This window comes from Leucopleurus acutus (genome assembly GCF_964270905.1).
Source record: "Leucopleurus acutus genome assembly, chromosome: 15".
Classification (NCBI taxonomy): domain Eukaryota; kingdom Metazoa; phylum Chordata; class Mammalia; order Artiodactyla; family Delphinidae; genus Leucopleurus; species Leucopleurus acutus.
Genome location: NC_139157.1, coordinates 32714260 through 32736937, shown reverse-complemented (window position 1 = coordinate 32736937; position 22678 = coordinate 32714260). Strand labels below are relative to the sequence as shown.

The following is a 22678-nucleotide window of genomic DNA, read 5'->3' as shown; positions in this document are numbered from 1 at the left end:
TAAAGATGCTACAAGGGATAATTCAGTCATTTGGTCCTGCAGAGAGTAACCAACATTAGCATGCACCTGCTTGGGGATGCAGCCACTTTTCCCCCAAAGCATCTCATGAACAACTAAAGACCCCTAACAATATGACCATGGTCTATACTTTCTAAATGAGGTCAGGGATCATACTTTGGAGAGTATGGCCATAATTTCTTATAAAACCTAACATTGAAATCAGGGTGGCGTCAGGGGTTGTACCCAATAGCACCACATCTGACACAGGAATCCAAAGTCTCTCTGATTGTTAGTTTAGAAGGAAGAGGCCCAGGTACCAGCTTCTGAGAGTACTTGAGAGTTCTCATGCGTATGTGAAAAGTCAGGTAATTGCTGTATTTTGGCTTTTGCCAGCATATGGGGAGTGGCGTGTGTACAGGTTTCTTATGGCTATGAAATTAAACATTTCCCACACCCTTCCCCTCAGTGCATGTGTATGTGTGTGTGTTTGTGTGTGAGAAACAGTAACAATTCTCAGAGTGTTTATTTCTGTGGTAATACATCCCATCTAAATTCTCACAACAATAAAAAGATTAACAGCCTGACTCAACTTGAATCTACCCTGCCTTTTGCCGTTGGAGGAGAAATTAGTTTAACTGGTAACGTGCAATGGTTAAAGATGAAGTGTTTAGAAGTTGTTTCTGGAAAGTTTTCCCTGGATTTCTTGACAAGGGTGGCCAAATGATATTTACTAAAGATGATAAACAATAAATGATGTCAAAGCTCTCATTTAAATAGTGTATGACGACTACTATTAAGCTCCAGGATCACGGTGTATCAAATACTAAAGCTATTAGTATGCTAATTACACTGAGCTGCCAGGCTTTGAATAGACACAACATGCCTGATCATTAAGCCAAACCGTCTGTTCTTAGCTTGAGCCGTAAAAATAACTAAGTCTGTGAGTAGTATAATCTTTGTAACCTTCCTATTTCACTTTTTTTTTTTTTTTTTTTTTTTTTTTTTTTTGCCTTAACGGCTGTGACTCTGTCCCTTACTTTTAAATTTCTTTGGTGTGCTTGGGAGCTGAAGTTTTATGATGTACAGCAGGACTGGAGAAGAGCAGTATCTGACTAACATGCCATTAAAAATTAGTCACAAAGGATTTTACAACTTACAAAATGTTAGTTAATTTCTTATGCATGCAAAGACTGTTAAAATAGAGAAAATGATCTCATACGGCCCTCACATGTTTTACACATTGAACTAAAGTATATTTTTAAAAATAGGATTTTAGTTCTTACTATCCGGTGAAATAAACAATGATTTTAGTATTTTCTCAAAAGGTGTAGATAAATACTGTGTTGCTCATATTTTTACACTCTAGAGGCCATAAATTTAATGTCAGACCCTCAGGAGAAATGTTAATTTCTTCTTTTAAATTAAAAGCTAATTTAAATGTAAAGCTGACATTTTTTAATACTACAAAAAAACCTTTTATCTTCAAAAGGGCAAATTGGACATACAACTTTCTCAAATAAAGGCCAGATATAACACACATTTTAGAAAATTTAACAAGGACATTTTAGCAGGGTATCTTAAACTAAAATGGCATATTCATCACTTGGAGGTGGAGATACAGAAGTCGTTCTCTGTTGTCTTGAACTGTCTGCTCTGACTATAACTGGGCTTTTGTTATCCAAATGCTTAAATTTTTATCCAACTTACAGATTCAGAGAATTTTAAAGAAGGGCCTGAAGTAACTTCCAAAATTAATAATCACTTAATTGATAATGAAATAAGTTGTGATATTTTTCTCTTTTAATATGGTATTTAAGTACTATAAAAAAATCAGAGAATGTCTGAAGAAGAAACAAGATTTTGTGCTTGATATTGTAATTTGATTTTCCACATGAGTCCCCAACTAGATCCAGACACTGTTTCCAGACCTAAAGCAGATGCTTGAAACTGTACCTGTGACAATGCTCTGGGTCAGAGCTGTTAAGTGAAACCAGAGATGGAATTCTAAACAGAGCTGTGACTAGACACACAACTTCGGCCACAAACGACCCAGAGTCTACCCCGCACTGCTGCCAACTCCAGGATTCTTCTGGAGAATGGCAGAAGATGAGAGAAACAGATTTCTTTTCCATGTCCAAAACCCTAAAAATGTTACCAGATCATTTTGGAACCCTTAGAGAGTCTTGTAAGCTCTCTACAGCTCAAGCTCTCGACTGTTAATTAAGGGTGTGACCAGCAGATCATCCTGAGTTAACACTGAAGCTCACCTTAGGAAGAGAGAACTTTTGTTCCCTCTACAATGAGGGCAGATGTGGTGAGCAGCCTGGCTTATTTCACAGAATCTCACAGAGCCCCACTTTGTGCTCACGCTCTCTCATAAATGTACAGCTTCCTTTTACTTTCAGAGGTAAGCTTAAATGACAGAAGAAAACTCACCCAGATCTAAGTCTACTATGGACTTGAAACCTGCATGATTCAGCAATTCATAACCAGATGCTCATCAAAGCTGCCCTAGATCCTTTTTAGACAAGGATGCAGTCTGAGGTAATTACGGGTGAAATGATGAAAGGTCTGTGATTTCCTTAAAAATACTAAAAGGAAAAAAGGTGTGGAAGACAAGATGAAACAGGATTAAAAAAATATGGGTGATTGCTGGTGATGGGTTTATGGAGGTTCATATACTATTCTATCTTTGTGTATGTTAGAAAACTTCCATAATAAAATTAAATATATGTGCACATAAACACATATACAGCAAATGGGGGAAAAATTACCCTGACAGTTTTTATACAATACACATGTGCAGGTACTGCTCTGGGAGATTCTGCTTCAGTGGGTCTGGGAAGCAGCACAGGCATGGTTTTTTGCTTTTTGTTTTTTAAAATAATACCACAGAAGCCCCTATTGTATACTTCTGGTTAAACACCATTAATCTGGTCTTACTCTCATTTTATAGAAGACACTGAGACCCCGAGAGAGAAAATGATTTGCCATTAATGTCTCGTTAATGGCAAAGCTAGGGCTATATCAAGCCAAATGACTCCTGGTGTTTGATGTCATATGTGTATATACGCGCGCGCGCGCGCGCGTGTGTGTGTGTGTGTGTGTGTGTGTGTGAGAGATATCATTCCCAACTACAAGTTGAAGGCTATCAGAAAATGGTTATTTTCAAATAGTCTACAATTATGTTATTTTTCACTAAGTGTTTCCTCTTGCTGTAATTAATAGATGTCTCATTAGTACTTAAGAAATTCACACTTGTACCAAATAATTAATATGCTGCAGTCATTATAAACATTGGTCTTGTTAAGTAGATTGTGTCCCTTACAACCTGATTCAAACTATTAATTTACCTAGTCAAGCATGTCTTAATAACATGAATGCCCAATTATATATAGTTAACATTAATAGCATACAGAGGGCTTTAAAAAAATATTGCCTTGATGAATTCTCATGATCTATAATCTCTTGTCTTTCACATTTCAATCCCTAGAAAGCATGGTTTCTTCCATCAACAGTCACAGACAATGCTTTGCAGAAAGTCACAACTAACCTTTCAAATGCAAAATCTAGAGGACCTCTTATCCAAGGCTAACCTTACCCAACCTCTCTGTAGCATTTGGTACTACTGATCAAGCTCCATTACTTTATTCTTCCCCCAGGGGGCTAAGACACTACAGTCTTCAACTTTCTCTTACTTCCTATTATTCCTTGCCCTCTTCTACCAGTTCCGTTTCCATGGCCCACTACTTAAATATTGGTGTTTTTGCCTTTTTGATTTCTTACCCCATATATCCACTTGTGTAACAGGAACCAGTCTGTGCCTTCAACTACAATCTCTATGTTGGTCCCAAATGCACACCTCCAGCTCTGGCCACCCTCTGAGCTTCAGGCCCACATAGCCAACTTTCACAAAGGCATGTCAACCCCAAACGCCAAAAACTGACTATCTCATCAAAGTCTGTTCCTTTTGTTGGATGTTTTATCTTGATGATAAAATCACCCAAAGTAAAATCAGCAAGTCATTCTAGATTCCTTCTTCTTGCACATTCCTTACATCTAATCAGTTTCACCATCTCACTGATACGGGTCTTACTGGCTCACATTCAACACTTCTTTCCATTCCCATTGCTGGGCCTTAGCTCAACCCAGAACTGTTTTTAAAGCTATATATTAAACATATCTAATAATGGCAGTAATACATGTTCAATTTTATTACCATACATAAGCCCAGGATTTGGGGATGGAGCTTTTCTGTGCTCTATGGGGAAAGAGAGGATAACAGTAGAGAGACCTGGATTTAAAGTCATATAGACTTGGTTTCAAATTACAGCTCCACCACTTCCTATCTAGATTACCTTAAGTAAGTTACTTAACATTGCTGAACCTCACTTTCCTGATCTGTAAAAAAAAAAAAAAAAGAGACTATTTTAATAATAAACTCCAACTAAACTACTATGAATATTAAATAAAATGTTGGTAAAATGTTTAGCAGCATACCTGACCTCTGGTGAGCATTCAAAATAACGATAATTATTACCCCTTACAAATACAGCGATGAACTGTTCACTGATTTGTAACTTCTTCTTTCAACATATTACAAATATCTTCCAATGCCAATATATACACTTGTCCATTTTCATGGTATTTCATTATATCGATATGCCATAACATATTTAACTAACCACCTCTTTCCCTTTGGATTATTTCTAATTTTGGCCAGTATACAGAAAATGGCAATGAACTTAAGCATAACTATTTGCATGCTCGTCTGATTATCCCCTCTGAAGGAATTTCTAAGTCCAATGAGGAGCATGGTTTTCAAGATTTTGCCACATGCCAACTGCTCTCCAGAGGGATTCTACCAGTTTACATATTCCCATCAACAATGAAATTAGCTGGCATCTCCTACCAAACCTCCTCTCTCACACTCCTCCAATGTATCCCTCACCTGCCATCGTAACAGCTGTTCTAAAATGCAAATATAATCATGTAACTGCTGGGGTCACAGCTTTCAGCAGTTCCCTGCCACATACAGAAGAGAAGCCTGGCTCCCTGCTGAGCCCCATTCCCGCCTTCCTTCTGCCCCTGCCCCTCCATGTACCTCACTGGCCAGGATGACTGAATTTTCCCTCCAGACACCCTCAGTCCTCCCCACTTAGATATCCAACACACACCTCACACTCAACAGGCCCTAGGTTGAAATTATTATCTTCCCTATCTAAGTGTCAATTCCACACATCAAAGAGTTGTTTAACAAATAAAAAACATGCCAGTTTCATTCAAATGATTTCTGGGGAGAGTCAAGAAACACAAACCAACAGGAAAAATGTGGGGACGGTGTGGGAGGGGAGAGTTTATCGAAACATAGATGGCTCACGTTCCACCCAAAGGGAAGAGCTGCTCCTTGGATCCAGGCAATTGTTACCCTGCAGGAAACAGGTCCCCTATGGCAAGGGGACATGAGGATGCTCCCACCTCCAAACTGTCAAGTCAAGATGGAAGTCCAGACTTTCATGTTAAATCTTTTCGAGTTAACATTCTGGCAACTGATGGAAGCCTATGTAGAAAACTGATTAGTTGGTGACTCACCACATAAGCATAGTATTTGACATTATCTTCTACTTTCTTTGTTGTCCTGTAATTGTTTCCTGGGTACTATTTTTTCTCCCTAAGAAAATGATAGCAGCTTGGAAAAAACCTCTGGCAACTGATGAAACTTTTTCAATCGAAATGACAAGGTACATGACCTCCACTGTGGGCCACCATCACCGATGGTGACCACTCTACCAGGAAGCTCCTCTGCTAGGGAGACTTAACACCTGACATGTGTTTCTCATGCCTCTGCTCTACTCTCTGGTGAAGCCCCTCTGATGCCCACTTCCTGTCTGATAGCCCAGGGTCCCCAGGTCAGGCTCCATCACACACCTCTAGCACTTCTGAGCCCAACCCTCCTACATCCCTCTCTGGCTCCCTGTAGGGGAGCAGCAGGCCCATCTCCTCGGAAGACCTAAGAGGAAGTGGGGCTTCAGCACCAAGGAGGCTCTTAGTAGTATTTTGTCAGAATAATAACTGCATTTCTCAGAAGGGATCACCAAAACTCGAAGATTAAGTGACACCTAATACATGATGAAACTGAGAGTTAAATCCAGGCTTAAATCCCAAGCCTTAAACTGACAATACAGCTTCTAACTAGTCCAGACAGAATTCTCAGACCAGCTCTCCTCTATTTAACCCAAAGTATCAACTAAAGAAATCCAAGTTAATGCTATTTTTCTATAAATGACAAAATAATTTAAACGTTCCATCTTCAAAAAAAAGTAACATTTTAATTTTTGTCTAAGGACTTATTATTAAAAAGGTACAGCACAAATTTTGTTTTCTTAGATACACACTGTTCCTCAGAGTATCACATTATAACGGTCTTAATTAAAAAGACAAGGATATAAAGTCACCTAAGTTAATGTGAATAATCAGGGCTACAAGAGAGGTTCACGTATTCATAATCTTTAGAGGTAATAGAACATTCTCAGTTAAACAAGAATGATATCTCAAAAATCCTTTCTAACCTGTATAGCATTTCTCAAAAAATATAAACACTATGTACAATTCCCACTTATTAAATTTTATGCTTTTAAAGATACTTTGAAATTGACCAAAAAAAGTTTAATGCCAGGCAAATGCTATTTTGTAAGAGTGAGAGCTATAAATAAATAAAGGAGAAAAAAAATTTTGTGTGATTACTGGATCCCTAAGTAGGCCAAAGCAGAAAAATCAAAGGCTGATAATTGCATTTCCACATTATTCCACAAGATGTCAGCATGTAACTGAGGAAATTCTATGGTGGTGATGGTGGTGGAGGGGTGTCTTCACCATAAATAGAACAATAGAAACCCTTGCATTTCATGATCTTAAGTTAGAGCTTTGGTAACTCACTTCTTCTGAACGTGTTTTCATGTATATTTCATTATTGTAAACCCAGTTCTTACTATACTCTTAACAGAAGTTTATGAATACTAAGAGTTAAATATCCCTTTTTTGAAATAGTTTAATTTTCTGCATTCCAACATAACTCTCTCCAAATTCTTAAGTTCCAGTTAAGACACTTTAAGGACTTACTGAAGTCTAGGAAAGATCTCAGGCACTACACCAATATTGACCTATTTGTTTATCTGGGTTAGTTTTTTTCCTCATTTTACAGATGAGAAAATTGAAGGAAAAAAGGTCAATGGTTCACACAAGGGACTGTTTTAGTTACTAAACATTACACATTTAGTGGGCAACTGGAATCTCCACAGAGTCCTCTGTGTGTTTATGTGCGGGTGGGTGTGTGCTGAGACAATCCTGTCTTGTTATCTTCCTTTGTTCCTTAACAACAGCTCACATGCTGAGTCACCAAGACCTGTGCAACTATCCGTATTCATCATTAGTACTAATAGGAGCATAGCTACCATTATTGACGCCTTTAACTTATACATAGTACCAGAGCCTACTAAGTGTATAGAAATTCATCCTACAAAAACATTCAAAACTCTTTGTTGTATATAAGATATTAAAAACAGTACTGCAATCTGTATAACTACGTATATCTTCAAGTTTTTCTTACATCATTTGCACTCTTATCTTGCTTTTCATATTTTTCCCGGTCATAAGCCATTTTCTTCAGCAATTTCTTCATGGCTTTTTTATCTTTTCTATGATTTTCAGTGTTTTGTTTCCTCACTTGGTTGACAATAAACTTGGGAATCTATGGAGAAATGAAATTAAGTTTGGGGAGGAAAAAGAAGTAGTACCATTTTAAACTATAGAAATAATTATCTTTATTTCTTATATTTGGAGAGAAGTAAAGACTCTAAGAAGTAAAGTCTATTTGATAAGACTATGCCATTCATTAAATCTGTGGGAAAAAAATTCATCATCTTACCTACCATGTGTACAGAGCATCCAGGTGATGATAATTACCACCCACTGTGTAAGGTTCAAAAAGAAGCTCAGGGACTTCCCTGGTGCAGTGGTTAAGAATCCGCCTGCCAATGCAGGGAACACAGGTTCGAGCCCTGGTCCGGGAAGATATCACATGCCACAGAGCAGCTAAGCCCGTGCACCACAGCTACTGAGCCTGCACCCTAGAGCCCACGAGCCACAACTAGGGAGACTGCGTGCTGCAGCTACTAAAGCCCGTGCACCTAGAGCCCGTGCTCTGCAACAAGAGAAGCCTGTGCACCACAATGAAGAGTAGCCCCTGCTCGCCACAACTAGAGAAAGCCCGCACACAGCAACGAAGACCCAACGCAGCCAAACTATTAATTAATTGATTAATTTTAAAAAAGAGGTTTGGTGAAGTTCAAGGACATAGTGACCATCTTCTACGCCAGGACTGGAGACTGCCTGAGGTGACGGGCATTAGGCACCACGAACTCAGCAGTTGGTCCCTTTAGCAGCCACCTGTCTACAACCTAGCCTCCAACTAACCTATACCCTTCTAATAACCAGCTGGCCTCTCCTGTCAAAAGAGAAAGAAAAACTCACCAATAAACAAGAGCTGACAGGTACCTAGCAATAATCCAGGAAAAAATAATCCTCAGAAATTCCATTAGCAAAAATAAAATATTTTAGAAGTTACCAAACTGAAACACTTAATCATGTAGGCATCTTAAAAACTGAGACTTTTAAAAGTAGACATCAATTTTTTTAACAGCATTTGAAATCACCTATATTGGTTACCTTTTTATAGAGACTATAACAATAAAAAGACTTCAGAATCTAGATATCATCACTCATTAACAGAACTTGAAAATATATACTTACTGTCCACAGAAGTTTTTGATACTTAATCAATAAGTGCATGATATTAGCTATCCCAGCTGCCATTACAAATTCTCGCTGTTCACTGGACTTCAAACCCAATGTATGATACATGAAGAGATTCGGGGCCATGACCATTGCTACATTCATGACCGTCATCTTATTTTTCTCTTTATTGTCCACGACTCTTTGGAGAAATTCAAGCAGGGCCTGAAACAGAAATAATGCTTTGAGACCTGTGTTAGACATGAAGATAAGAGATTAAGGCACTGCAGGGATTTTTGTTTATTAAAAAAAATAATAAGTTGTGCATAACCACAGTCAGCCAGCCACATCCAGTGGGCCTTGTCCTCAAAGCTGCTCCATTGCTTAACACACCCGGAGCTGGTGCTGTGTTTCCGCTGTGGACTATGGCCCTGGGGAATGAGGCAAGAGGACACACATCTGAGCTGGGCAGTGGGGAGAGGGATGGAGAAGCGTCAGACCGCCTGCCTATCAAAGCCATGGAGCACTGAAAAATAGTTCAAAATATCAAACAAGTATTCACTTGCTGCAGGAAGTGCTGTACTTTTATCTCTAAATATTAAAAAAAAAAAAATCCATTAAAAAGGCTCGTTCAATCTCAGTTGCGTTTGTTTTAAGGGACTCAATAGCTGGTTGACTTGAAATCCAAAAAGAATGGAGACTGGGATGGGGAGAAGGGGAAATAGAGACAAAGAGAAGATAATTTTTTTCAAAAAAATGAATGAACAAAAAGCAGCTTTTCACCAGAACAGGCTAGTTTATGCTCAGTTTGATGCCCCCCACTTCCCACCTCCATGGACAACACTTATGTGTCCTCTGAGCGCCCCTCCACAAAAGCCACGGCAGCTTAGATCACCCTCCTTCCGCTAGGGCATAAAGCTTTAAGTTCTTCTTTTGCTTTCTTTCTTGAATCAATTTTGGTCCGAAACATTAACAACAATAACTGCACAGATATTCAATGATCTCTACAGGCGAGGCATTGTTTTAAGAACTTCATAGAGATCACCTCACTTAATCCTGATTGGAAATAGATGCCGTAATTGATCCCCATCATACAGATGAGAAAACAGCGTCTAAGAGAATGGATGTAACTTACCAGAGGTCACAGAGCAAGCACATGGTGGAGACGGAATTTAATTGCCTGTCTATCTGGCTTTGTTCCTGAACTCTTAACTATTGAAAGAAGCATGTTATCATACTCAGCCTAAAATTCCTACCTGAAAAAGTTCAAACAAACTATGCCAAAATGGAAAAACAAAACAAAAACAAAAAAACTGTGTTCATCTCTCACAGGATTTCAGGGGAAATATTCCTATAGGCTCTAACAACTTGATCTTGAGTCCAGTTTAGCTACTATATAGACCCTCAAAGTTTGAAACAAACTAAAGGCATAGCCTATTTAACAATGAGATTTATGTATCTAATTTCTGGTCCAGTGCTCACAAAGTTAAACTGTAATCCAAGCATAAGGTTATATAGAAACAACACCTTCTCAAATGAGGACAAAAGATTAATTGGTAAGGTTTGGAAAAAATATTTAATTTTATTCCAGAGACCAGAATAATTATTCAGGGACCAGTGTATCTCTTTCTTTACAAGCATAAATTGCAGAGATTAGGTAATAAACCACTTAAATGTGGGCTACATAATACAATAAAGTTATTCAAAATATTACTATCAGGATATTAGAATATGTGTGTGTATATATAGATATGAAACTAATAAAATGTTAACCTAGCCTTTGCTGAAAGAACTTCATCTTTGGATATACTGTCTCTTCATCTCATCTATAAGCACTGTCCTTTCTTAAAAGTATCTATCACCAGGACTTCCCTGGTGGTCCACTGGTTAAGACTCTGTGCTTCCAATGCAGGGGGCATGGGTTTGATCCCTGGTCAGGGAACTAAGATCCCACGTGCCACGAGGTGTGGCCAAAAAAAAAAAAAATGTATCTATCACCAGTCTGGTGTTATATAAGTATCACTGGACCCACTCTCTGAAAACTCAGTTTGAGTCTTAGCACAGTTACTTATTAGCTATGTGTGATCTTGGGACAAACCTTTTGGCATCCCTGTTCTTTAAAGTTTTCTCATTCATAAAATGTGTACTTTTTAAAATTTTAAAGTAGTTTTAATTTAATGGGAATTTTAATGGGAATACTAATCTCCTAGCCTGCCAGGATTAAGCAAGAAAATGTACACAATGAACTTCCTAAAACTACAAAAAGGATAAACACATGCCAATAATTATATTAACATGAATTCCCCACTGATATCTTAACATTAGTCTTTGTTATTCCCCCAAGTCAAAGGGTAGGTATGATCATTGGTCCAAATGCACGATAACCCAAGGTTAAAAAAAAATCTTGGTCAAGCAACTTGCCTAAAGACACCTGTTGCTCTAGACTTAAACCAGGACATGGGATTTAACATGGTCCCTCCAAACCCTTAGATATGCTGTAGAAATAGTCTACACAAGTCATGCACATGATCCCATGCCTCCAAATGGCAACGGAAAAAGTGGCAACAGGACTGGGAAAATTGAGGAAGTTCACATTAAGCTTCCTGAAATTACCTTGTGATGAAGTTTCCCTTCTCTTTTAGAGAACTAAATTTAGATGGTTTATTCTCTTATATATGGTATACTTGTTTTGGTGCTTCTGTTATTAGAAATCTTGTTTGAAACCTTCATCAGAGCTGGCTAATTAAGCTACTAAAGCTTAAGTAAATTAGTAAAATTACTTGTTTGGCATTTTCCAATTTTTTACCCCAAGAAAGTATTTTCCACCTTATTTATACAATTGTGCTCCCAGTAACCTTATATGCTAAAATTAAAACTACTTTAAAATTTTAAAAAGTACACTTTTAAACAGATTTTGTCTTAAAAGAATGTGCCTGGGACTTTAAAGGCAAAATCCAAGAACGAGTTCTAGACCAACCTCGCCCAATAGCAACCATATCGAAATAAGCGTTTCCTCCCACAATTATTTGAACTCATCCGAATGCAGGCATATTTTAAGTAAGTCCTGTCTTTCAATTTCTACCTTATATTGATCATTCACAGGGCCATCACACAGACAGGCACCTTTATGTGAAAAAGAAAAAGATGGATTAAATTCCTCTTTCTAGGTAGTTGATGCCCTGTGTCAAGGGCACGGCTGGCAAGCAGAGAACAGACTGAAAATCGGTCCCCGCTTCATCCTGGGCCAGATGTCCTTATTTCAGCCACAGTCTACACACCCATACCCAGCAGCCCTGGTCACACAGTGTTTGAATGCAACCCTTTCTGGAGTTGGCCTCTGTCTCCAAAACCAAACCAAACCAAACATAACCTGCCTTCTCAGTTATTCATTCAGTTAATCAGTGAAGTGAAAGATTATTTTCTGACTTAGTAAAGGGACTAACTAACTCTGGAAGTTCTCCTGCAGCAATGCAGTGTTTTTATTCCAGCAATCCTCATCAACTGCTTCAGCCAGAAAAGTTGAGTATTAACATTCATTCCACGGGCAGGGAATTCGCTCACCTAGCTTCAGTTCAGGGAGTCTTAATGAGGTACAGAAAGACATTTCCAAGATTTACCAACTGGTGGTTTTGTTTTCTTGACAGGAAATTTTTTGACATGATTTTTTTCGTTTTACATAGAAAGAACCATCGGGGGTAAATGGGCAAGGGTTTCACCCTTACCTGTATAAAAAAAAATTTTTTAAGGCAACAACAAAACATACGGGAGATGTTCTTTCTAAATTATATTTTGAAAATTTCTTTCTCTTTTATAAAAGTGTATAATTAAACCTTTTCTAACTACTCTATAAATGGTTGCATTAAGGAAAATTAATCAATGTGGAACAATCCACTGATTATTATGAAAGCCTCCGACAATACATAGTAAATGGTATTTAATCATATGAATATCAGACCAAATCACTTTGAAATGATGATATAAATCAGAAACTCAAGGTAATCCATTAGAGAAATAACTAGAATTTATTTGAGTTGGTCTATCTTTTGGCTAACCAAACATTTCAAAATCATCATTATAACATTTCAAACTCTACTGCTTGGAACTACAAACAAATGTAACCTTTTTAGGTGGGCTATATTTGATGACCCTTAGGATTTTCTTTTTAAACATTCAATTTTCACCTTACTAGTATATGCTCACCAGATAAAATTTGGAAAATGCAGGAAAATAGAAAGAAGAAAAAAACAAAAGGCACCCATGTTTTTATTAACAAATGAACCTCAATCACCTGTTTTGGTAGAAGAAATGTTATAATTAAAAAAAATCAAAAAAACGCCTAATGATACTATTAACATGACTAACCTGGTTAATAAATTAATAAAGAGTTAAAGACTTTCACCATCTGCCCTTAAAAATAGGTCTTTTCCTTATAGACAACTACTAACATCTCCACGATAACATCATTTTGTTTTGCCACAAATAATGAAAAATTACTCTGTTTAGTTCTGAGGGATATTTAACATAAATGAATCCAGCTGACCTTGAGTGTGTCTCTGTTTGCATCGGGCAGGAGGATGACAAGAAGGTTCAAAGCCTGTAGTTGTTGCTTCTTGGTTGGAAGATCTGCAGACAGATTAAATACATCTGAACGCTTGTCTTTACCAAACATTTCTCTTTACTTTCTTTTTCCATTTTGTAAGAAAAAAGTTTTTTGGCATAAACATCACTGAGAAATGTGAGACACAATGCCTGAGCAGCAAGCCTTGTTGGGAGCGTGTCTGGGGGAGATCAGGAGAAGCAGCTGTTGCTATAGAGCTTTCTCTCTCTCAGAATGCTCACTTCCAACTCTGAGTGTATGACGGGCAGCCTTATGTTTGCAGACACACAACAGTGCTTTGGAAATAATTTTAACTTCCGCGTGATAATTATTCCCCAGTGTAAAGACATAGGAGATCAGATCTTCTATGATATGGTGTCAGGGTGGACCCGCAACAGTGAAGTTTGTTTGGTATAATGGTGAGTTAACAAATTACGTGGTGTACATGGTAAGAGTCCATCAATTCCAGCAGGAATATGTAAAACAGAGCCTAGAACACAACAGGTGTTCAATAAATGTTTGTGGAATGAACTAGAAGACCAACCAGCAATGGAAGAGTTGAAGAGGTACATTATTTTCATTGATACTTCTTATTTTCAGTAGCCCTTACCCCATTAGGTAATACTCATGGATATCTGCAATCATTCAGGCATTTGTTTTTCAGGTATAAATTTGGTCCTTTGATCCACATCCAAGGAATATACATGCATAATAGCACAACTTAACCATTAAAAAAAATATTTTAAACAGATGATTTCAGTCATGTTTCCCTAAAAATTCTGAATAAATGCTATGATATGAGATAACCCATGGGAAACATCTCAATACGACATGCTTTAAGAATAGCCTGGAACATAATGGAATAACATGCAGCCATTTAAAAAAAATGAAATCTTGCCATCTGCAACAACATGGATGAAACTTGAGTGGATTATGCTAAGTGAAATAAGATGGAGAAAGACAAATACCCTATGATCTCACTTATATGTGGAATCTAAAACAAAAACAAAGACAAAAACAAAACAGCTCATAGATACAGAGAACAGATTGGTGGAACAACCTGAATCACCATAGGTAGTGGGGATCGGGGGGGGGAAATGGGTGAAGGGAGTCAAAAGGTACAAACTTCCGGGTTTCCCTGGTGGCGCAGTGGTTGAGAGTCCGCCTGCCGATGCAGGGGACACGGGTTCGTGCCCCGGTCCGGGAAGATCCCACATGCCGCAGAGCGGCTGGGTCCGTGAGCCATGGCCGCTGAGCCTGCGCGTCCGGAGCCTGTGCTCCGCAATGGGAGAGGCCACAGCAGTGAGAGGCCCGCGTACCGCAAAAAAAAAAAAAAAAAAGGTACAAACTTCCAGTTATAAAATAAATAAGTCCTGGGGAAATAATGTACAGCATGGCAACTATAGTTAATAACACTATATTGCATATTTGAAAGTTACTAAGAGTAGATCTTAAAAGTTCTCATCACAAGCAAAAATTTTTCTGTAATTATGTATGGTGACAGATGGTTAAGTAGACATATTATGATGATCATTTTGCAATATATACAAATATCGAATCATTACACTGTACATATGAAACTAATATAATATTATATGTCAATTATACCTCAATAAAAAATAAAAGAATAGCCTGGAACAGTTCTGGTTGACACTTTAGTTCAGCCTAACCATTAATAGTGCCTCCCTTTTACTCTCAAAAGTGTTCCAATTTGGAACTTAAAGTATGGTTTGGTCACTAGAATGTGGTGACAGCACTTTTCCTTTTTTGATGGTCTCTCTGACTAAAAGGTATAATTATGACAGTACAAGAACCTCATCAGCTCTCTCTGTTCACTGGAAAGGAATTGAGAACTACTCGAGACACTAATTTGGAGCTTGCCTAAGGCCACAGAATGTAAAGACATGAGAAATTTGTTGCCCCCTGACCAATGAGGCAGCCAAATGATTTGTTCCATGTTTCTGCATGACAATTTCAGAAGTTAATTTTTCAGGAAATAATCACAGACTCTGCCATATCTCCTTGTGCTTTTATGATAACTGTTAATCCACAGCTTCTCCAGTAAGTGTTGCTTTTAACACTTGGAAAGAAAAATGTATCACAGAGCTTACAGGATTCATTCTATTAAAAAAGAAGTGTGAAGTTTCCAGGTTTTAACATGAAAATATGTATATTGTATTGCTTAAAGGGCATGCAATTAATCCGTACCCAAAGAGAACATTCTATCATCTATTTACTCAGAGATGTATATTTATAAAAGAAAAGGAAAACATCACGTGGCATTTGAGTACTCGCTGACATCAGTGAGTAAATACGTCTATCCAAATTTATCTTTGCGATGCAAAGTATCATTAAAGCAATTAATATGGATGGCACCAGCACAAGGACTGCTTCAAAGAGGGATGACACTTACTCTGGACAGCCTGAAAGGCTTTGAGATATTCTACACTGAGCAGTGGCTGGGGCAGCTCCCGGATGAAGAGCTTCAGCAGGCTGGCGGCATCATGCTGCTTAACACTTTCCCAATTAAAAGTCCCTTCATAAAACTTTGCTTCCAGTTCTTGGCAAAGATTCTGAAAGGCAGAAGAGAGAGAGAAAAAAAAACTACCAGTAAGTGCATGTGTTTTTTTTTCCTTCTGAGACTGATATACTTCCCACTTTATAAGAGATTCTACTCTTTTGAAAACACATTTGAAAATACTAAAGGCCAACACTTCTCTATTACTCAGAAAAATACTCCTCCTCCCACTCCAAGTGTACTTCACCAATGAAAATGATACCTAAGGCCCAAAATTCTGAAACTTTACACATGTTCCTGGACATGCACCAAACCTTAAGCAGTAAAGGCTGAATTAAAATATTAGTTAAAACAGCCTTTACATTTGGGGGCTTTACTTAGATACTATAATTTTTCACCAACTTTTTTTTTTTTTTTTTTTTTTTTTTTGCGGTACGCGGGCCTCTCACTGCTGTGGCCTCTCCTGTTGCGGAGCACCGGCTCCGGACGCGCAGGCTCAGCGGCCATGGCTCACGGGCCCAGCCGCTCCGCGGCATGTGGGATCTTCCTGGACCGGGGCACGAACCCGTGTCCCCTGCATCGGCAGGGGGACTCTCAACCACTGCGCCACCAGGGAAGCCCTTCACCAACTTTTAAAACATCATTAAGAAAACAAGTCTATGTTTTAAATTAGTTAGAAGTACGTTACGTAACAAAATACATAATCAATCTCTGGACCTACAGCAGAAGGCCACCTCTGATTAGTCACCTCTGGGAAATGGAAAACCAAATTCTATAGCAAATGAGGCATGAAAATACATCAGTATACCTGTCTGAAATGCACAGGCTGTCAGTGACCCAGCCATGCTGCTGCCAGCTGCCAAAAGCAGCTGGAGTCCTTGCAGAATTAGAAATACCTATAGTTCATTTACCTCAGGGACGCTACAAAATTTGCCAAATTATTAATAATAAATCAATTTCGTTTCATAATTACTACCTTCTATATGCTTTTTCACTGTGGCATAAATCCTATGACGTTAGAAGTCCTTCCAAGTTTCTGTCACTTCCTTCTAATATTTGAAACTGTTCTCCCAAGGAACATTCTTTGTTTTTCCTGTAAGGTAAATTTATTACACTTTCCCTTCCCAACACAATTCCATCCTCTACCCCAATTACTTTTGTACTTGGTGAAATACAAAAGGTGAACCCAGGGGCTTCCCTGGTGGCACAGTGGTTGAGAGTCTGCCTGCCGATGCAGGGGACACGGGTTCGTGCCCCGGTCTGGGAAGATCCCACATGCCGCGGAGCGGCTGGGCCCGTGAGCCATGGCCGCTGAGCCTGCGCGTCCGGAGCCTGTGCTCCGCAACGGGAGAGGCCACAGCAGGGAGAGGCCCGCGTAACGCAAAAAAAAAAAAAAAAAATTGAACCCAGAAATTGGGGGTAGGAGAAAGAAAGGTGGAAGGAGAAAGGGATGCAAGAAGGTGCAGGGGGAGGGAGGGAAGGAAGAAAGGAAAGGAGAGAAGGCCTGAGGAAGAGGGAGCAGGGGAAATGGGGAGAGAGAAGGAAGGAGAGGGAAAAGAGGAAAGAGAAGGGAAGGGGAAGGACAGGAGGACAGAGGTGGAGGGGAGAGGGGGAGGGAGGCAGGAGAGTCCAAGAAATGTGGTGGGGAGGGGAGAGGAAAGACAACCCAAAATTTTGCACATTATCTTTAAATTATTTATAACAGACAAGCTGCTGCATCATTCAGTCTGTGACAAGAGGCTGTGTTGAAGAGTTGAGCCAGATGAATCCACTTAATTGACCTTCTAAGAAAGTCCATATAGTTGAACTCATCCCTCTGCCAGCTAACTGGTCAAAATGTAAAATCCGCATTATATCCACTCTTGTGTGGCAAAGTAAACGTGATTATGACTCTTGTGAGTTGGCCGTCGCATTCTGCTAATGTGGGCCGTGAACAGTGACCTGAGAGGCGGTATTCTTGCTGAGATGGGTAATATGAAGTCACGTTACTGGTTTCTGAGGGACTCTTGCTCTGTAAGAGAATGTACTTCTCAACAGAACTCGTCTCCCAATCACACACAATGTCCCTGATGGACTGGTGGTGAAACTGCCGCAGGTATCAGCAAATGAAGTGAGACAGTGGCCACGTATCAAACTTACAAGAGCACCAAAACAGTTTCAGGGACCTCTGTGCACCAGACAGCAGACCCAGGGGACACAAGCTGAATGACGTTTGTGAGCAGGGTATATATCAGGTTACTCAAATCCTATTAAACTGAGATCACTATGTAGTAAGAGGCAAGTAGGCTGAAACTGTCCGCCTAAATTGAGGAAGCTTATTGAAATCAGCAGGTGATGCAAACTGTGGAACCTATGAACAGTAATCCAGTCCTGGACGCATCACAGCCACAGTCACAGGCGAGGAGAGTGTACAACCACCAAGAGTCATTTCTTCCCGATCCAGCTCTAAAGATGTCATACACAATATATCTTCAGGAAACCAACAGAGAATATCTCTTCCCCCATCCTATTTTTTCTTGGATTTACAAATTCAGGACGACGAAATATGGGATGTGGGCAGCAATAAGTGTTACCTTTTTAGAGCTGGAGCTCAATTTGGAGGATAAGGATAAAGGAGGTTGTTAATGACTGCTAACCAAAAATTTTCCCTGGATACATTTTCCAGATAGAGCTACAATTCCAAGTATGCGGCCCCTGTACACTGCAAAACCCTGTGGAGGCGTACGAAGTATGCATCATCTGTAGGGTAATTCTACTTGTACCATGCATTCACTGGATACTTTATTCCCTAGCACAGGAGTTGGGCAGCAGAGAAAGGAGGAAGTTACACAGCATCCACGGACAGTGGGAAGGAAATGTCATCTTGAGAGAAAAGAAAGCAGGGGAGGGAGATAGGGGACTCCAGCTGGGAAGGCTGGGAATCCCCTTGCCTCTTTCACAAGCCGGACTCAGGCTGCCCTTGGACCCAGTGAGCCAAAGAACTGCAGCAGTCAGGAGAGTGGTTTAGACAGTCTCATTTTGCCAGCCCACTAAGACTGATAATGTAGGGGAGCTAATGTCAAGTCTCCTACTCTGCTCACCTGGTGGAGTGTATCACCCTGCCCTTAAAAACAACAACAACAACAACTCATTTTTTGCTGTTACTCATGCTGACTAAATCTGTCACCAGCCCGCTCTTAATATTTTGACTCACCATGCTCTCTTTTCATCAGAAGGACAGAACTACCCTTGTCTTTTTTTTTTTTTTTTTTTTTTGGCGGTACACGGGCCTCTCAATGTTGTGGCCTCTCCCGTTGTGGAGCACAGGCTCCGGACGCGCAGGCTCAGCGGCCACGGCTCACGGGCCCAGCCGCTCCGCGGCATGTGGGATCCTCCCAGACCGGGGCACGAACCCGTGTCCCTGCATCGGCAGGCGGACTCTCAACCACTGCGCCACAAGGGAAGCCCTACCCTTGTCTTTTGCTTGTTTACTTTCGTTCCTATTTTACGTCTGCACAGTAGAGAGATTAAAATCATTTGTCTCTTTATTCATCACAGTAATATTACAGGTAATAGGGTGATTTTGAAAAAAAAAAATCAAAAATCAGAAGAGCCTGTAGAAAAACTAAATATAAACTGAAGGTTAAGAGGTTTTTGGTCTATTTTGTCTTCTAAAAAAATATAATTAAACAAACAAGTTTTAGATGACTAGAACCAAGAAATTACCTTGATTCGAACAGCAGCTCCAGGTATCCTTAAGAGGCCTTCTGTTTCCAAACCTCCCTCTTCAATGCGAGAAATCAGCTGTGTATAAACAGAAGAACGTTCTGAGTTTGGCATTCTTAACAGGTACAATCCCAAATTTAACATCTATTTCATATATAAATAAAGGAAAACTGATTACAGTGACGTGTAAACTGGATTTCACAAAGTTTTGAATGCTACTGCACTACCACGACCCATCCTTTAAGCCAATGCATCCCAACACTTTAATCGTAATTTAGAAAAAGTTGGGTCCTTTGGAAGAAAAGTGTATAATTTCACACAACAGCTGTGCTATCCCAAACAGACACTGACCCACGTTCATTGTTTCAAAGCAACTAAGACCATGCATTTCTTCTGCTTTTTCAGAAACACACGTTCTGCCATCAAATAAATCTTATGAAATTCTAGTATTTGCATATTTACATCCCTTTTTTAGTCTGTTCAAAGAAAGAATTATTTATGACATGAAGGAAAAAAATGCTTGCAAATATTCCTTTTTAGGCTTTAAGCTTTTGGTGGTAAACTTAAATTAAAAAAACAGTTCTTGTATAGGGCTTCTAAATCATAGCCAATGCCTGATGAATACATACAGATCTCTCTATCTCCAGAACCCCATTAAAATAACAAAGGTTGTTTGTTTGTTTGTTTTAAAATAAAGCAGAAACACACAAGAAGAGGCAAATGGAGAAACTACAATGACATAACACTGGACGCCAGGAAGATAATAAAAGAAGTGGTCATTTTCTTGGCAGACTTCCAACTGGAATGTGCATTCCCTGGGCAGTACACAAAGGTTTTTTAGGGGGCACTCTGCTATTTTAAAGAAATCAATTTCTTTGTCCTCAGTTTAAATATAGCATTTCCTAGCATCATATAGGTTTTCCTTCCTACCACCCATTCCCCTCCTTTCACAACTGCCTTCTTCAGAAAGACAAACCTACTCTTCACTCAGCCCCAAACTTACTATAATACTCTCTGCATATTCTAAGGCATAAAATCTTCCAGAGTGCCAAAATAATGTAAAATTTTAATTTTTTTTTTTTCAGGGAAACCTCCTTTAATGATTTACCAAGGCTCTTAGAGCATGTAGGCACTGGAAGACAGGGCAATTTTTTTTTAATGACCCCACCTCTTCTACCCCTGGATTATGGCCAAAGAATGCACTGATCTTGAGGGAGTCAGGTAAGAATAAAGCAAAGAGTAGTCTCAAAATTCTCCCAAAGATTTATTATTAACGGAAAAAAGAAGCATCTTTGACCAAAGCAGTACACGATTTTAAAATATTCAATTGGAATGACTTCTAAGACATTTTTCAAGTTACACTGGATAAAAACCCACAGCAAAAATCTTTATATGAATTATTTTAGATTAGATGAGCATTATTTAATAAAGTAGTTAAAACCAAATTTATCAAAAAATACCAAGCAACATTTATTCAATGTACATGTAATTTTTGTTTTAATTCATCTTATAAAATGTTTAAAATGTTCTATTAACAAAAAATAAAATTGTATGCTAGCTAGTAGCTGGACCAAATTAGTTTTTAGCAGTATATAAATTTTGCTTTTATTAAATACACAGGAAAATTTGATGATTTCTAAATAACTGAATGAGAGTACTTTCTGCATTCTTATATTTGAATTCTTTTTATTATTCTCTAATGCTGAATACCAGCATTCAATAGATCTAGATATATATATACATTGAAGGAATGCCAGGTGTTTTCTCATATTCCTCACTTTGAAAATAACATATTTTTTGCTACCACATTATATTGTCATTGTTAAAATATAAATAATGCTTTACAGCTTTCCTTTTATTTTCAAGACTTAAAAATGGAGAATAACTATAACGATCTATATATTTTAATCATGCTGCTGTTAGTAATTTATCTTATAAGATACAGTGTAAAATTTATCAGTAATGTTCACAGGCTTTCCCCAAATAGATAATACACACGTATATGAATTTATGAACTAATGAATTGAATATGAAGTCAGACTTTTTTGATACAAAGTATCTTTGGTTTGGCTGATTAGTTTGATGGTGAAAATAGGATTTGCTAATTTGGCAGAATTTTGCCATAGATAAAAATTAACAATATTTCTATTTCCCCAACCCTTTCTGAGAATATGGTTTAAACAATGTGCCTCTAAGTAGGGAAAAAAAGAAACAGACACAATTTACAGATATTAGATAAGCTTTGTTAAAGCCCTTTTGAAGTATATTTCTCAATAACGGAGAAAATGTAATCCTCTAAAGAATGGTAATAAGAATTTTTGCCAATCAGTGGTTTCCAATTCTTTCCTTTCTACAAAATTAACAGGATACCTAAATGAGTTGTCAGCTGATAAATCAAAAAATATTTTTCATGATAAATCACTGATTTTTTTGCTTATAATTCAGAGGGAATGCAAACAGATGAGTGTTATCTAATAGACAACTCTGTATGTTCCCTTTTATTTTTTATATGAACCAAAAACCTTTAAGGCTCTTATCTAATGACTTCAAACTGGTGGGCAGTCTGAGTCTCCAGAATGTTGAAGCGACCAAAAATGTAAAATAACTAACTAACTAAATAAATAAATACGAAAACAATTTCAAGAGAAAGTGATAAGGGGCTGGATGCAATCCTGGGCCTGATCAGGAGGCAACATTGACTTCTGTTAAGACCAAAGCTTACTCTTTGCTGATGTGATAGTGAATCTGATGTGTCAACTTGGGTGGGCTACAGTGCCCAGTTGTCAAATACCAGTCAAACACCAGTCTAGATGTTGCTGTGAAGGTATTTTTAGATGTGATTAACATTTAATCAGTAGACTTTGAGTAAAGCAAACTACTTTCCATAACGTGGGTGGGCCTCACCCAGTCAGCTGAAGGCTGTAAGAACACAGACTGAGGTTCCCCAAAGTAGAAGCAATTCTGCCTCAAGACTGTAACACAGAAACCCTACAGGAGTTTCCAGCCTGCAGGTTCTGGACTCGACACTGAAACATTAACCCTTGCCCGTGTTTCCAGCCTGCTGGCCT

The 22678-nt window shown here is 38.6% G+C and overlaps 1 protein-coding gene across 3 annotated transcripts in view; it reads right to left on the bottom strand.

Moving 5' to 3' along the window:
• The window catches only part of ARHGAP18 (Rho GTPase activating protein 18), a 139076-nt gene that overhangs the window by 10371 nt on the left and 106027 nt on the right, over window positions 1-22678 (bottom strand). For all 3 annotated transcript variants that reach the window (XM_082855708.1, XM_082855709.1, XM_082855707.1), the window contains exons 8-12: window positions 19611-19688; window positions 15801-15960; window positions 13331-13413; window positions 8809-9015; window positions 7607-7747 (exon numbers count right to left, since the gene is read on the bottom strand). In XM_082855708.1, the coding sequence (XP_082711834.1) occupies window positions 7607-7747; window positions 8809-9015; window positions 13331-13413; window positions 15801-15960; window positions 19611-19688 (669 nt within the window). The remainder of the gene's footprint in view (window positions 1-7606; window positions 7748-8808; window positions 9016-13330; window positions 13414-15800; window positions 15961-19610; window positions 19689-22678) is intronic.